This window comes from Elaeis guineensis, chromosome 3 (assembly GCF_000442705.2).
Source record: "Elaeis guineensis isolate ETL-2024a chromosome 3, EG11, whole genome shotgun sequence".
NCBI lineage: Eukaryota > Viridiplantae > Streptophyta > Magnoliopsida > Arecales > Arecaceae > Elaeis > Elaeis guineensis.
This window is the reverse complement of record NC_025995.2, coordinates 97,674,786-97,688,878: the sequence shown is the minus strand read 5'-3', so window position 1 is coordinate 97,688,878 and position 14,093 is coordinate 97,674,786. Positions and strand designations below refer to the sequence as shown.

At 38.4% G+C, this 14,093-nt stretch overlaps 1 protein-coding gene across 9 annotated transcripts; it reads right to left on the bottom strand.

Moving 5' to 3' along the window:
- Nucleotides 1-3,377: 3,377 nt before the first annotated feature.
- LOC105041630 (uncharacterized WD repeat-containing protein C2A9.03) lies at nt 3,378-12,854 on the bottom strand. 9 transcript variants are annotated; one of them, XM_010918597.4, is made up of 11 exons: nt 12,664-12,854; nt 12,523-12,590; nt 11,571-11,701; nt 11,320-11,487; nt 10,425-10,511; nt 5,008-5,142; nt 4,814-4,924; nt 4,642-4,733; nt 4,450-4,555; nt 4,279-4,365; nt 3,378-4,179 (listed from the first exon to the last, which is right to left on the bottom strand). In XM_010918597.4, the coding sequence occupies exons 3-11, from the start codon at nt 11,652-11,654 to the stop codon at nt 3,766-3,768; spliced, it is 1,284 nt and encodes a 427-aa protein (XP_010916899.1). In that variant the 5' UTR covers nt 11,655-11,701; nt 12,523-12,590; nt 12,664-12,854; the 3' UTR covers nt 3,378-3,765. The 9 variants fall into 9 exon arrangements, with proteins under 9 accessions (XP_010916899.1, XP_010916897.1, XP_073110197.1 ...); XM_010918595.4 differs by having other exon boundaries at nt 11,571-11,712; nt 12,664-12,853; XM_073254096.1 differs by having other exon boundaries at nt 11,571-11,712; nt 12,523-12,672.
- Between the last annotated feature and the right edge of the window lie 1,239 nt (nt 12,855-14,093).

Below are 14,093 nucleotides of genomic sequence, written 5' to 3'. Positions count from 1 at the left end.
TCATTATTCTTAATTCGAAAAAGATATCTGATCAAGTAGGCAGCCTTCATTGTAATAGAGTCTTTGTGCAAGTGTCAAACCTCTATCCTCAACTCTGATTCTTTTTATTCGGTAACAAATAGATTGCTCGCCCAGTCCATCTCCTTCACTCTGTATGGATGCATCTTTGGATATCACTATTCTACTAGCATCCATCCCTAATTTGATGGGATCTGCTGACCCCCATATCTAATAAAGCATGATTTCTATTTAGAACTTAATATTATTCAATTAATAGGGAAGGAATAGACAGTATCATGGTAGCTGTTGGAACAAAATGGTGTGAATGATGCAGCTAATTTAGTTTTCCATGTGAATGCCAATATAAGTCATTCGTTTATCTTAAGATCTTCCCAATTCGAGTTTATGCCTAGTTAGGTTTTGGTGCGGACACCAGAGCCATCAAAAATCGGCAACATAATTTAAGTTCGATTTGGATCGAAGAAGCCTCATTAAATTGATTCTACTTCAGTTATTTATTTTCAGTCAATAAATTTTAATGCATTTGGCTTTGGGTCCATAGGGTCATACTTGGATTTGTCCACGTCACCTTTGGAGCCACCACTCTCCACATGCCAAGAGAAGAATATGCATGCCAGCATATGCCGTGCTCATGCCAAGTTGTGTCAAGCATCAAGCACCCACATGAAATTCCATTTCTTCCTTAGAATTCCTTAAGAGTTCTTGGCTACTTACTTATTTTGTTGAAGGCTGATTTCTTTCCTATGGTAGATTATAATGCTTTACTTTTTTGTGGAGGGTTGATTTCTTCCTTGTAAAAATAAGAGATTTCTAAACAAATAGGACCCTTAGAGTCCTATATAAATCCTTGTATCTTTCATGAAAGAAAACAATGAATGATTTTACAAACTCCACAAATACTTGTGTTAATCGCTCCGAGAGGGAGAGGGTGTGAGACCCAAAATCACCCCACAAGGGGAGGGTGTGAGGCCCACTTTCTATCCTATTCCTTCTACTTAAGATTCAGTGTTCCTGCGACTCTGATCGACTCCACCATCTACCCACGCAAGCCTATTCCATCAAGAGAAGATCTGTCTCCTCCAGAATTTTCATCTGTCGTGCTGAGAGAAGGAGTGATTTCTTATTCTACAGATCATATGCTGTCAAGGACCTTCGTTCCTTAAAAGTTGATCTTTGATTATTTTTTTTTTTTTAATCCGATGTTGGTAAAGACCTAGTTCTTTATCGATGGATCTGTTTGGTTAAAAGATTAAGAGCCCTAATCAGAGTAGTTTCTTAACTACCACGATCCGGATTCTTATCATCTTTTTGGATTTTCTCACGGGTTTAATGTTTTATTTTCTCTCGTTCCATTCTTATTTCTTTTTTTGCATCTACTCGTGAGCATGTTTAATTTCTGCTATCTGTTTATGAAATTTTCTATTACTAATTGTTTACTGATCTCTCGAATGGCATTCGTCTGTATCATTTAGATTGATCTCGCTTTAGTCTCGTATCAATCAATCACGCCTCCTGAGCAGAGTATAGGCAACTATACTGTCTGTCCTGGGAATAATGAGCCCCTGGCCGGACGTGATTTGTTGTTGATGAACAGAAGAGAGCTTGATTATTAGGATTGATTTTCTTTTTAGGATTGTCCCGCATCAGGTTTGCTCATTTTGTTTTCAATAATAACCAATAAACTAAACACGAAGAATTGCAATTAGCTTGTATACTTTTAGCTTATATATATTTATATATACTCTAAAAGATACATTTGTTTTGCCGCACAAATTTACTAAAATAGTGAATTGGCAAAAGTAATTATACCTGATGATTCATTTGTTAGACAAGAGGATGAGTCTTAGTGTAAAGATAAAATTGCTCCATTGTAACATATGTATCGTAGATATGATATTTTAAAAAAAAAAATCTTAGAAATAAGACTGCGACTGCATATATCTGATCCTCCTCAAATCCTATAGTTGTAAGAGCTTTGAGCTTACTTATTTGTTAGAAATGAAAACTTCCCAAATGGAAGAAGTATAAGAGAAAATGAGGGGCAATATGGAGAAGATAGCTGTGCATGAATAGATCCTTATTTTGTCAAATTATGCCCTATAGTCTACTTAGGAAAACACCCAAGCTCTCGCATCTGTTGGGGCTAGCTTGCCAATAGAGGGTGTCGGTTAAAGATTGTAAGAAATTGGCACATAAAATAATTTCTATATTTCAGGAAGCCAGATTTTTGTGATTTCTATGCTTGTGGAGTGGCACCTTGCACGTGCCTTCCATGTGCACCCACGAACCTAAATTTTAGCAAGCCAATAAGACAAAGCTCAAGCTAGCCAATAGAAACTTGGCATTAAGCCTGGACTTTTCTTGAAATGAAATTATAATTATTTTAAGTCATTATTATGAGAAATAACAAATAGTAACATTAGAAACAACATCAGCAAAGCACTTTTCTTTTGTGTTACAAATAATGCCTATATCTTACATACGATAAAATATCAATAATTTCTGTCATGGCCACAGAAATTTAACCGTGCAAATCCGAACTCCTTACAAGACCCCTTAGCTCAAGTCCGATAATTGCTTTACATTTCAAAAGGAAAAAAAAAAAAAAAATCTCTTTTTTCTTAAAATAAAAAGGTGTGCATAATATCTGTCGTCATAATATCTTTATCTTTTAGATTTTTCATTAAAAAAAAGGACCATCCGAATTCAACCAGAACTCTCCTATATCCGACCCACCCCTCAAAAAATTTAAGGAAAAAAAAAAAAAGAGGGAGGGTTTGGGGTGGGGGGGGGGGGGGGGTGGCGCTCCAAATTAATTCATGTCCATTTTTTTACACAAGAAAATGAGAGAGAAAAAGAAAGAATGTCTCAGATTTATAAGCACCTCAAACTCTCAAAGTGCTTCGCACAACTCTCCATGTCGGAAATTAACACCTCAATCTGATCTCAGACATTATTGGACCAGAAATCCACGAGCAAGCCCAAAAATAGATGACCCAAGCACCCCGTTCTTTTAAAAAATCCTCATTACCAGTTCCCTAGGGAGCCTCTTGAGATCCAGAGTTGCCGCCACCTCAACCACTTAGTTAGGGGGGCACATAAGCTAAGCGAACCCAAGCCAAACTTGGGTAGCCGCTCAAGATCGGCTCAAGCCAAACATAGATGACATGCTCACCCTCTTAGCAACGACCCGTGCTTTGATTGAACCAAGCAAAACTTTCCCGATGCTTTCGCACCGGTCTGCCCAAGCTCCGCTCATTTCCAAAACCGAATAAACAAGATTTTGGAGCCTGGCTTGTTTTGCGGCAAAAGCAAACTTAGAACCAGCAAACATCAAGCAGTTTAACCCCAGCAGATCCAAGAACCCAGCCATGATGCAATGCATCCTAATAATCGACCTCTAAATTTATACAGACTCGAGGAATAAATACCTCCGTCACCTGTGTAACGTTATCTCACTACTACTACTCGCAGCACTGCAAAATCTAACGTTTAACAATAACGCTTCGCAAAGCAGCCAAAAAAACAAAAAAAAAAAAAAAAATCCTCCGCCAAGCATGTCACCGCGTTCATCCTCCCAAAACCCACAGGATTTTTTTTCATGGCAGCATCGTCGTTACAAAGCACCAACGCATGTTTACCAAGAGCCCGATCCTATGTAGTTATGCACAATCCGGGACCAGAAATAGAGACGACAGTTCATCAAAGCAGAGAAAGCATCAACACCGTTCATCCAGACCGTCGTCAGAGAAACGTATCCAGGTAATGGAACCGGTGCCGCCTTCTGAACTCCAGTAGGCTCCCATAAGTGCGGTCTGCTATACCTACAAACAGTGCCTCTGTGTCCGGGCTGAACGTTATACCAGCGATCTCTCCAAACAAATCAATCTCTTGAGCATGGCCATAATCAGCCCTAGTGTCGTATATGTGAACAAAATCTGCCGGCTCCACCATTGCCATGAACCTGCCATCCGCTGAGAACTTGATGCCTCGTATTGTTCCCATCCTCCCTTTAAGCACGGCGAAGGACTGAGATAGGTTCCTCACATCCCACAGACGGCATGTCTTGTCTTGATTCCCAGTGGCCAGGATGTGGCCATCAGGGTGCCAAGCCGATGCGAAGGAGTAGTCTGAATGACCTTTAAGATCTCCAATCACCTGAAAGATTCAGGAAAAAAATGAGGCAAAAACACAAAAACACCAAAAAAAAAAAGTATCATCATGATTCAGCACTTCAAATAAAGGAAAGTAGCATACTTTTCCAGATTGAGAATCTGCTAGCAGGCAGACAGTGTTGTCCCCAAGAACAGCAAGAAGCTTGCCATCTGGGCTAACAGAAGTATTCTGTACAAGAGTATAAACTCATTAGAAGCAAAGAGAAACTCCATAAAACTAGACAAAGATAAACGAAACAAGCTGGATACTCACATTAACGGACCACGAAAAGGATAGGTGATTAAGGAGCACAAACTTCTCGATGTCAAACACCCTCACGCAGCAGTCATTGTTCGCAGTCATCACTTGGGTTGAGCCACTGAGAAGGCACAATTTGACAAGAGTCTCAGATGAGAACCTCAAGGTAATAAAATCTTTGCTTGATGCAGTTCAATCACATCTTACTTAGAAGATTGATAGATATCTACTGTGTTGGTGATGGCATTGGCATCATTAGTTATCTTTGTACAGAAAGCCACTCCTGACTGATTCAAATACTGGGAAAAAATTCGGAAAGCCAAAACTATCAGTCATACCTGGAATTAACGAACAGGAGAGCATCTTTGAGACATCATACCTTGCAAATAAGCTCGCCTTGAAAACCACCAGCTGCCATTAAGTTGTCCTTTACAACCATGGAACTTATCAGTACCCTTGATAGTGATTGGGCTGAGGAACCAGGGTACTTCTGTGTACAGTAAACAGCCAAGTGAGACACCCGCAAATCAACAAGCAGAAAGTGATCGAATTTTGGATGTAAGATCATATAACCTTAGCAGGTATAATTTGTCCAGCCACGTTTAGGACTTCTTTGCCCCTTCGAAGCAGTGATGACCAGTGCATGACTGCATAGTTTTGCATCGTGTAGACATCATGTTTTGATGTCGCCCACAGTAGATTCCTCAGCTGTAAAAACCCCATTTGTCAGACAAGCCTTTGAAAAAAAAAATGTACAAGAACAAAATATTTACTTGTATCCAGAAAACAAAGGGTCATTGCATTTTTTTTGTGCATCAAATGTTGTGTGATTTTTCAATGGTTCCACATTGTCACACTAACTATGTAAAGTATTATGTGCTGAATTACAAGCATGGAGCAACATTTTTGTATGGCAACATTTTCTCAATATCAGTTATCCAAACAATATTCAACGCATCCCCTGCTCACCATCCATACATGGTGTGACACTTAAACAACATGAATATCATTTTGAGCACCCTCACAACATAGTTCTGACCAACAGACCAATTATGCAGAAACCAACAAATAATCAGACAACGACATCACAGCTGACTTGCTTCTCTTCTATGCAACATAACATAAATGAGATGAAAAGATGTAGCGAAAGATGCTCAACATGTAAGTCAGAAGATGGACAAGAAATTGTCAGGTTTCACCTAGTACTGAAGCCAACGTGCTAACAAAAAAGTTCAGGAAACCGTGCTCTTTGATAAGTGAGGAAATCTGATTGCACTTTGTACTCTTCATGATAGAAGAAGGAACTTGGTAGACAAGGCCTCAGGTTTGATGGACAGAATGATGGGAAAACACATACCCAACCATGTAAAGAATCAATAATTAAGATAGTGTAGACTTAGTTTTAGCTTAGCTGTGGAAGATTTTGTTTACCTTCATTTGCAACCTTCCATGGCTAATTGAACCAACAGAAGCACAAATGTTTATCAAGACCTTGATTTCTTCAATTAGAAACAGAATCAGATCCATAAAAAATACATATTTTTCAACGTCTCTTACATGATATGCAATATGCAGGTTCATCTTGTGGTCCTCAATAAGTACAGGCATGGTCAGCTGGATGCCCACTACCAAATTTTGCTTGTTTCAAGTTATAAATAAATAAACAAACATCCTATTTATGAAGCCTCCAACCCCTTACATGTCAAACTCTCTCTCAGATTAGAAGACCTGAGGCTCATGCATGCATGCAGCTAATATACCGAAGAGCTGCCAACCTTGTGCCTTGTCAATTGCTGGTAATGCACTCTAATATTATTTGCAACCACCAAAAGACATTCTGTAGAGTTCTGCAGTCATGAGTAGATTAAGGTTCCAAAAGATTCTTGTTCATGGACCATTGAGAGTAGCGCACACCTTAATCATGCAGTTTGAAATCTATAACATAGCCCTTAAACAAATAAAACACACTACTCAATCTGTTTGCATCCATTTTCACCATTTATTTCCTTGTTTTTTTCATATCTTCCAAAGGAAGACACGAGGCTTACAGCCCCTACTTTTGTTTATGCCCACCTTATGCATCTTCAGAACACTGGTCCATCAGTGTGATATGAGCTAGTAGTGTTAAAGCAGCAGGAACTGGAGGCACCAGAAGGATATATAATTGCTAAAGTTACAGGATCTCCCACTAATTGCCCTATTTCTTTAAAGAAAAGCCAACACATGACGCAAGGTAGGCAAATGTATGGATGTATCTATATGTGTACACACACACACATGTATGTATATGTACACATAATATATATACATACATGTGTGTGTGTGTATACACACATATATATACATCCATACATATATATACATATGTAGATACATATGTATACATACATACATACATACATATAGATATGTATGCATACATACATACATATAGATATGTATGCATACATACATACATATGTATGTATATATATATAGATATATTGAGTATTGACAGTTGATTCATTTACATAAATCTGGTTCCATTATCCCAAAGGGAACTTATTTGTTGCTTGCTGAGTCCCCTTCCTTTCATACATTAAGACTGTTAGAACCATCCACCCCCAAAAAGCCCATGTTTATCACAGTACAACTCACACAAATAACACCATGTTTTCATTATGTTACTCATTGCACAATCATTAGGCAAACAACAGAACATTCAACAAGAGTTTCTGATTATCCCCAGATGTCTTTCACGTGTTACTACTCCAGCCAGAAAAGCAAACAGGCTGCAAATGCAAAATAAAAAAACCTATCGATTAAAAAGATTATGTTTATTCTCCAGTAGTTCAGGTCCCACCCTTTTTTTATTTCAGATAAAGACATAGTACAAGACATTACATGTAACGTAAATATGTCCAAGCTGAAACTTCATAAGCAATATCCAGCACCATGCTGCTGATTCAGTATCAGACATTCTTGATCTGAAGTATAATTCAAGAAGTGAATATACAATCAACCTATATAGTCATCAATCTACTTCTGTTCTCGGATACACCGATTGCACAAAAGATATTTCCTATGTAATCAGTGCAGTACCACATCATGTCAAATACATTCATGCTTCCTATTTGTATACAGCAATGTTATGTTATGTGCACTCGGCTCAAGATGAAACAGGGAAAAATGAAGCTTGCCACATGTTCAACCGATCTGAATTGTCAAACACATTGTGAAATGATTTTTTTTTAAAATTTTTTTCTAAATAGCAATTGTCACAACAACAGATACCAATGAGTAGAAGTATGGGTTTGGCACACAGTTTTAACCATGTTTTTCGCCAAGCATCAATTGTGTTCCAAGGTAAAACACAACGATAATGTATATGGTAAATATGCCTTAAATATTAAGCGCAACCCCATGAGACATGCGCAACATTACATACAAAAGAAAGACATATAATCAACAAAGGCCAAGTGATACAAGCACAGAACGTAAGTCTCCTATGTTAAGAATGGCTAACTTGTCATGAATTACTCCAGGTTCTAACAAGACTGCTTTTATGGCATTATAATGCGAATTATATGTTATTAACCACAGCACCAACAGGAAGAGAAACAGAATTATTTGTTATTAATTGCAGCACCAACACAAGAAAACAAATTTTTTGCTACTTCTCATCATATGCCCAGAGTAACTTTACTTTCCTCCCATTTCTGTATGTAATTACTACCCACTTAACAAGCATTCCATATACGATAAGTAACAAAGTTAATTTCTATGATCTGAAATGAGCATGGACAACAACAAATTCACCATGCTATCCGAAAAGAATGGTTTCGATATCTAACATGCAAACACTCATGGGCTCAAGTTACACAAGTGCAGAAGAGTAAAACGATACAACTGAACAGCATAATGTTCATGATGCAAATGTAAACCAAACATTAACTATGCCTATAAGGTAGCCATGAGAAAATTCTGACACCAAGGAATATCAATCATTCAGTGAAATCAGTTCAGGGGAATGAAAAGCAAAACGCCAGAGATGACAGCTCAGCATGAAAATGCTGAATGAAAATGTCAGTTTGCCCCTTTCATGTCCCAAACACGGCTACATACATTGGGCACATGACTTTAAGAGGGAGGCTTGTTAAACATAAAACATCCCATCATACCATATGCAAAAGGTCCCCTTATAGCGCTGGCTGCTCAGAATGCACTTCCACCCCGCTTTTATTTCCTGACAAAAAATATTATATGGCAGTCCACTCCTAGTTATCAGAGGAGGGGTTAATCACATCATCATATAACTAAAAGTTCATGAAAAAAAAAAAGCGATCTCCGTAACACTGTGTAAGGCATAAAAACACAATATATAACTGCAGTAAAGATTACACATCCATAAAGGCAGAAGCCTGCAACCGGTGAATAAGTTGGCCAAGCATACAGTCCACAAGCAGTAATAACTAGAAAACTTCATCACATGATGATACAAAATCCTGCAAAAGTTGGACCCTTAAGCTCACATTATCTACAAAATAGTACAGTGTAAGAAACCAGGCAATATCAAAGTTACAAAAAAAAAAAAAGGACTTCTGCGGCAAAGCAATTAAGGAATCAGTAAGAATTAGAGAGAACTGAGTTTAACCAGGCTGGTATATGACAACAGTTGCTAGAGAATGGATTGATTTGTTGCCAGCCAACAATTATGAGGGAAAAAAAAATGCTGCAAAAGAGGGGAAAAAATTACAAATTACATTATACCTACAATTCAACTTGTTAAACTTCTGGACTGAACTGTATGATGCGACAAACTCGGTACAACGATCACAGTATTAGAAAAAACACAATCTTCAACTCCTAGTCAAATGCATCACAAACAACTTCCTAAAACCTTGATTCTCTTGAAAGTGTCTGAATAATGCAATTCCTATATCAAACAATTAGAGAATGCAAGGAAATTGTGGAAAAGGCCCAAGAATGATATGCAAGGTAATTTTACTTCAAATAGTGCTATGGTGCTATGGAGATCTTTGTAAGAAATTTGTCACCCTTATAATGCAAGCACATCTGTTTCATAAATGATGTTTTAGCATTCCCCTCCAGATTCGAACTGCTAAAAATTAAAAAGTTAGTAGAACAGGCATTGTCAAATACAATAAAATGAATTTAGCAAATTGATTAATGGTGAATGAACCTATCTTTAGCAAATAGCGAAAGGAAAGGAACATGACCATCTACCGAACACTGAAGTATTTGATGCTAACTTTCACATAAAAGAGAAACCTTACCTTCCTAAAAAAAATGATGCCTGATGATGCAAATGCTTCATTAAGGTCACAGAGCTAGCTAGTCGAACTATAATTCCATATACTAATTAACAAGTATTGACAACCTGCAAAACTATAAGACTCAACAAATAACAGAATATTGATGCTGGCATATCAACAATACTGCATTTTTAAGGCTATAAATTAAGCCTTCCAAGTCCAGTTTTACTAAATCAATGAATGCAAGTAATGCCAACCCCTTGTACAAGCTGACCAACGTATGCAGGTATCTCCAGTGGGCCATACATATGAACATTGTTTACGCAAGGAAAGAGCTTCAATTTTAATGCAATTGCAACAATTCCAGTTTGGTTAGCTGGCATGGCATTGCACCATATATGCAATATTTAATTGCTATTGTAAAGGTGCACTAGAATTGTTAAAACTCACCCATCAAAAGGAAAAATAAAGTTCAGCTAAAAATAGAAACAGCTGAACAAATTAAAAAGCACAATATTTACTAAAAGTTATATTATATAGTGCATCTTAGAAAGTCCCAATTGATTATCACTGAGATATGAGACACCAAAGATGGCTGCCCAACTAGTGAAAATATACCTAGTCTGATTATAAACTAATCAGACCCAGATCATGGACTATGATTGACACTTCAATATTACTTGACAAACTATCAAATGAGAAACTTGGAAAGGAACTGCAGGGGAAGATTGGTACCTGAAAATGCACGATAGTTGACTTGACAAGCCTCGTGTTGAAGTGAAAATCATAAAAAGTGCATGACCTCTCCACTTGCTTGCATTCCTAGACATGGAGAAAGATAGTTTATTAAACAGCCACCAAGTATAAGTACATTCTGATCATCCGAAACATTACTGAGAAACCACAGTGAATCAACAGAACAAATTTAGAATCAACAGAAGAGATACTACTAGAAGAAGGAACAATGCAACCTACATATACCATTTTATGACACCAAAAAAAAAAAAAAATGTATGCAGCGTAAAATGAATCGTGCACATTCCAGCTACTACCAACTCTTGATCAGAAGTCAAACCAAATTCAAGCCACAAATAGACATAGTGAAGAAGCAAAAGGGAATAGGTTCCTAAATCATGCCATGCCTTTGAATAACCAGTTGCCACAAGCACTTACAACATGCAGTTTTGACAAAGTAAGTCATCTAAAAGAACTAAAACTATTTTCCACAAGATGCCACATAATAATAGAATGATACAATTCAATTTCAATGGCAATACCATAATTCCGAGCCATAAGGAACTATGACCTATAGTTGGCAAAACAATGGGTAGAAGGCAACAACAGCAGAACTAGATAAAGCAGACCAATGATATAGGACAAATAGAACTTTTTCAGTTTATCAGTTCAACTGGAGGAAAGAACAATTAGGAATGAAAATTTTCACCTATAAGATTAGTGACAAATCAAAATAATCTACAATCTGCTTTTTCCGGCAGCTACAGAGATGGGTTATAACAAGATGACCGTTAGAAAAAGTAATCAACGGAACATGAAAAAATGCATCTGGTCCTCTGCTTTAGTTGGAGCAGCACACTAAGGAAATACCACAGAACTTGTAGACAAAGCAGACCTTTTCCAATTCATCTCGGGTTCTTGGAAGGTTACGATAATTTTTGTACTGCTTCAACCTTATTTCACGGTACTTCTCCCTACGATGATTCAATCTTTCCCATGGTATTCCTTGAATATCCTTCCCCTTTCTGTACTCAGAGGCTGATGTGTCATTCGTTTGCTTGGTCTGAAAGACAAAGCATAAAAATCATGAAAAGAATGCAATATCACATGCACAACACAAGCAGATATAATCCAGAATGGTCATACCGCGTCCTCGTCTTCCACAAGGTCAGCATCTCGGTCTTCACTTTGTTGGCCATTCATCTCAAACTCATCATCAAATTCACCCATGTCGTGATAGTCCTCAACAATATACTCTAAATCATCGTTCAAGTACTCTGCCATTACACTACACCTCATAATCAAGCATTATCAGCAATAGAAGTTGCCAAACTTTTACTTAATTTAACCCAGAAAAAAGACAAAAATCCGTCGAGTGGGCCAAAAGATTCAAAATTTAAGCAAAACATAATGCTTTTCTAGCACTGCACAATCAGACCAAACATAGATTCATCAGCAAGAAAAGATCGTCAACCTTTTACTTGATTTAACACAAAATAAATAGCAACAAAAAAAGATTCTTAAACTCTGAATTTAATACATAGAAATAGCGAAAAAAAACGTGCTCGACACTAGAAATGTCCAGAAAGTTCAAATTTTCACTTAAAAATGACATCTCCATCACTGTGCCTTCACACTAATCAAGTTTAAGCAGCAGCAAAAGATGATAGCCAAATCTTCACTAAATTAAGCACAAAAATAGTCAAAAAAATCCACACCTGACAATAGAAATGGCCAAAAAAAATCCAAAAAATTCCCCAAAAAAAGGACTAAAGATATAAAATAAACCAGTCACAAGAGAAAGTCACGGAAATATCCATAAAAACCAAAAGAAAAGAAAACAAACAAATTCACATGGAACGTGATTGAAATAAACAATAATTGTTCAGATCAAAACCTGAAGAGGAAATATCCCGTAAATCCCAAACAGGAACTGGATTTCTCAACCAAGAGTCCCCGATCTACGAGAAACACACAGCAAAACCTCTACAAAAATAGAAATATCGACATTGTCCACCAGAAAACCAATCAAAACCTCAAATCCGAGCAGCATCCATAAGAACGACTCCAAACTACATGACAATGCGGGCTAAATTACCTCAAACAAACAAGAAACCGGTCGCCGCAACGGCCTCGCGCAGCTGATTCAAGCGAGGAGGAGATTCTCTGATGGGATTCCAAAAGACGGAATCAAAGATGTCCGAATCTACCTCTAAGAAAATCGAGAAAAGAAACATACCTGAAGAAGAAAGAAGGAAAAATCGGGCCATGAAATCAGAGCACCGCGTGTAAATACACGGTGATGGACCCAGGAGTGGGACTTCCCCAAGCGGTTACCGTCGGCTGCCGGTAACGGACCAGGACACCGGCTCTGAGCTCACCTGGGTTTCCAGCCAAAACGCCCAAAACGGGCCAAATTCTGGTGGCGCCTTTCTTTACGGATACCGCCCCGTCCCGTGACTCCTGTCCTCGCGACTGGACGCATAAAAAACCCATATGCGTATTGCTTTATTCCCCAGTTGGTGTTTCCTGATTGGGCAATCTAACGGCAAGTAGCAAATACAGTATGCGGTCGTCCTCACTTACGCGCTTTCATGAACCAGAGCAACCGCTTCCTCGGCCCATATTATTTACACGTGTTTGATGTTTGTTTGTAGAAAAAGGCTGTTTGCTGTTTGCACTGAAAGAGCCGACAAGCAGCTTTCGGCGAGGATGGTACTAAGCGGTGATTGGATCTCCGCAGAGCGGTTCTCGTTACCTCCTCCACAGATCCGGTTAGCTAACCAGCCTCTTGTCTTTTACTCTTTTATTTCATCTCTTGTGTCAGACCCATCGCAGTGTGCCAAGAGGCGTGCACCGGTGCGCGGAATCTTAGCTCCACCGTTCCAGCTGCTGGCAATTTTCTTACCAGATTTGTCCTAATAACCTAGGGCTAGGGCCATTGGTTACGGTGTAGAACTCACCGGCGGGATTCGTACCGCGTCCCATTAAAGTAGTGGAACAATAATTCTAGCCAGTAGGATCCACATCGTGTGAGTCCACCACAAAAATCGAAGTTTATGCAGCAACTTCGACTGCGATGATCAGACAAATTTGATGAAAATATACATGATCTACGGCGCTACGTAGTTGATTCAAGAGTCGTAGTATGCGGCGACTCAAACGGGATTTCTTAAACGGCAAGAGTGCGACTCCGAAGTCTCGCACCTTGGTAAGAACTGCCAGCTGTCAGGCTAATAGAGAAAGTGGGGCCCCCACCTGGACCGACTAACCCTCCGTCGCTAACGGCTAACCTTTCCCGACAACGTGTGACGTAATAAAGTGAGGTGGGGATTCAGGAGGAAATTATTTTAGCTGTGGAGCCACGTGATTTATTAAAATAAAATAATTGGTCAATGGTTGACACTGAGTCCTATCGATATTAACCGAGAAATCGCTGATCGGAACGATTCTATCCTATGCGCATCCTCTACCATCCAACAAAAAATCAATGCATCATCTGTTATTAAAAAAAAATATTATTATTTAAATTTTATAAAAAATTTAAAAAAAAATTTATTACCAACTATAATTGACCAGTATCCAAGATACATAGAATCATTGGAGCCAATCATTTCTTTTTTTTACCTGGTATGGCCCTCCTGAGACCCACAGGTTGGCCTCTGTCTT

Excerpts from the sequence above, each read along its gene's own strand:
- LOC105041630 (XM_010918595.4), bottom strand. The coding sequence starts at position 11,708 with ATGGCAGAGTACTTGAACGATGATTTAGAGTATATTGTTGAGGACTAT. Across the intron at positions 11,488-11,570 it reads TTGTGGAAGACGAGGACGCG|ACCAAGCAAACGAATGACAC; the intron begins GTATGACCATTC and ends TTTGTCTTTCAG. Across the intron at positions 10,512-11,319 it reads CCCGAGATGAATTGGAAAAG|GAATGCAAGCAAGTGGAGAG; the intron begins GTCTGCTTTGTC and ends CTCCATGTCTAG.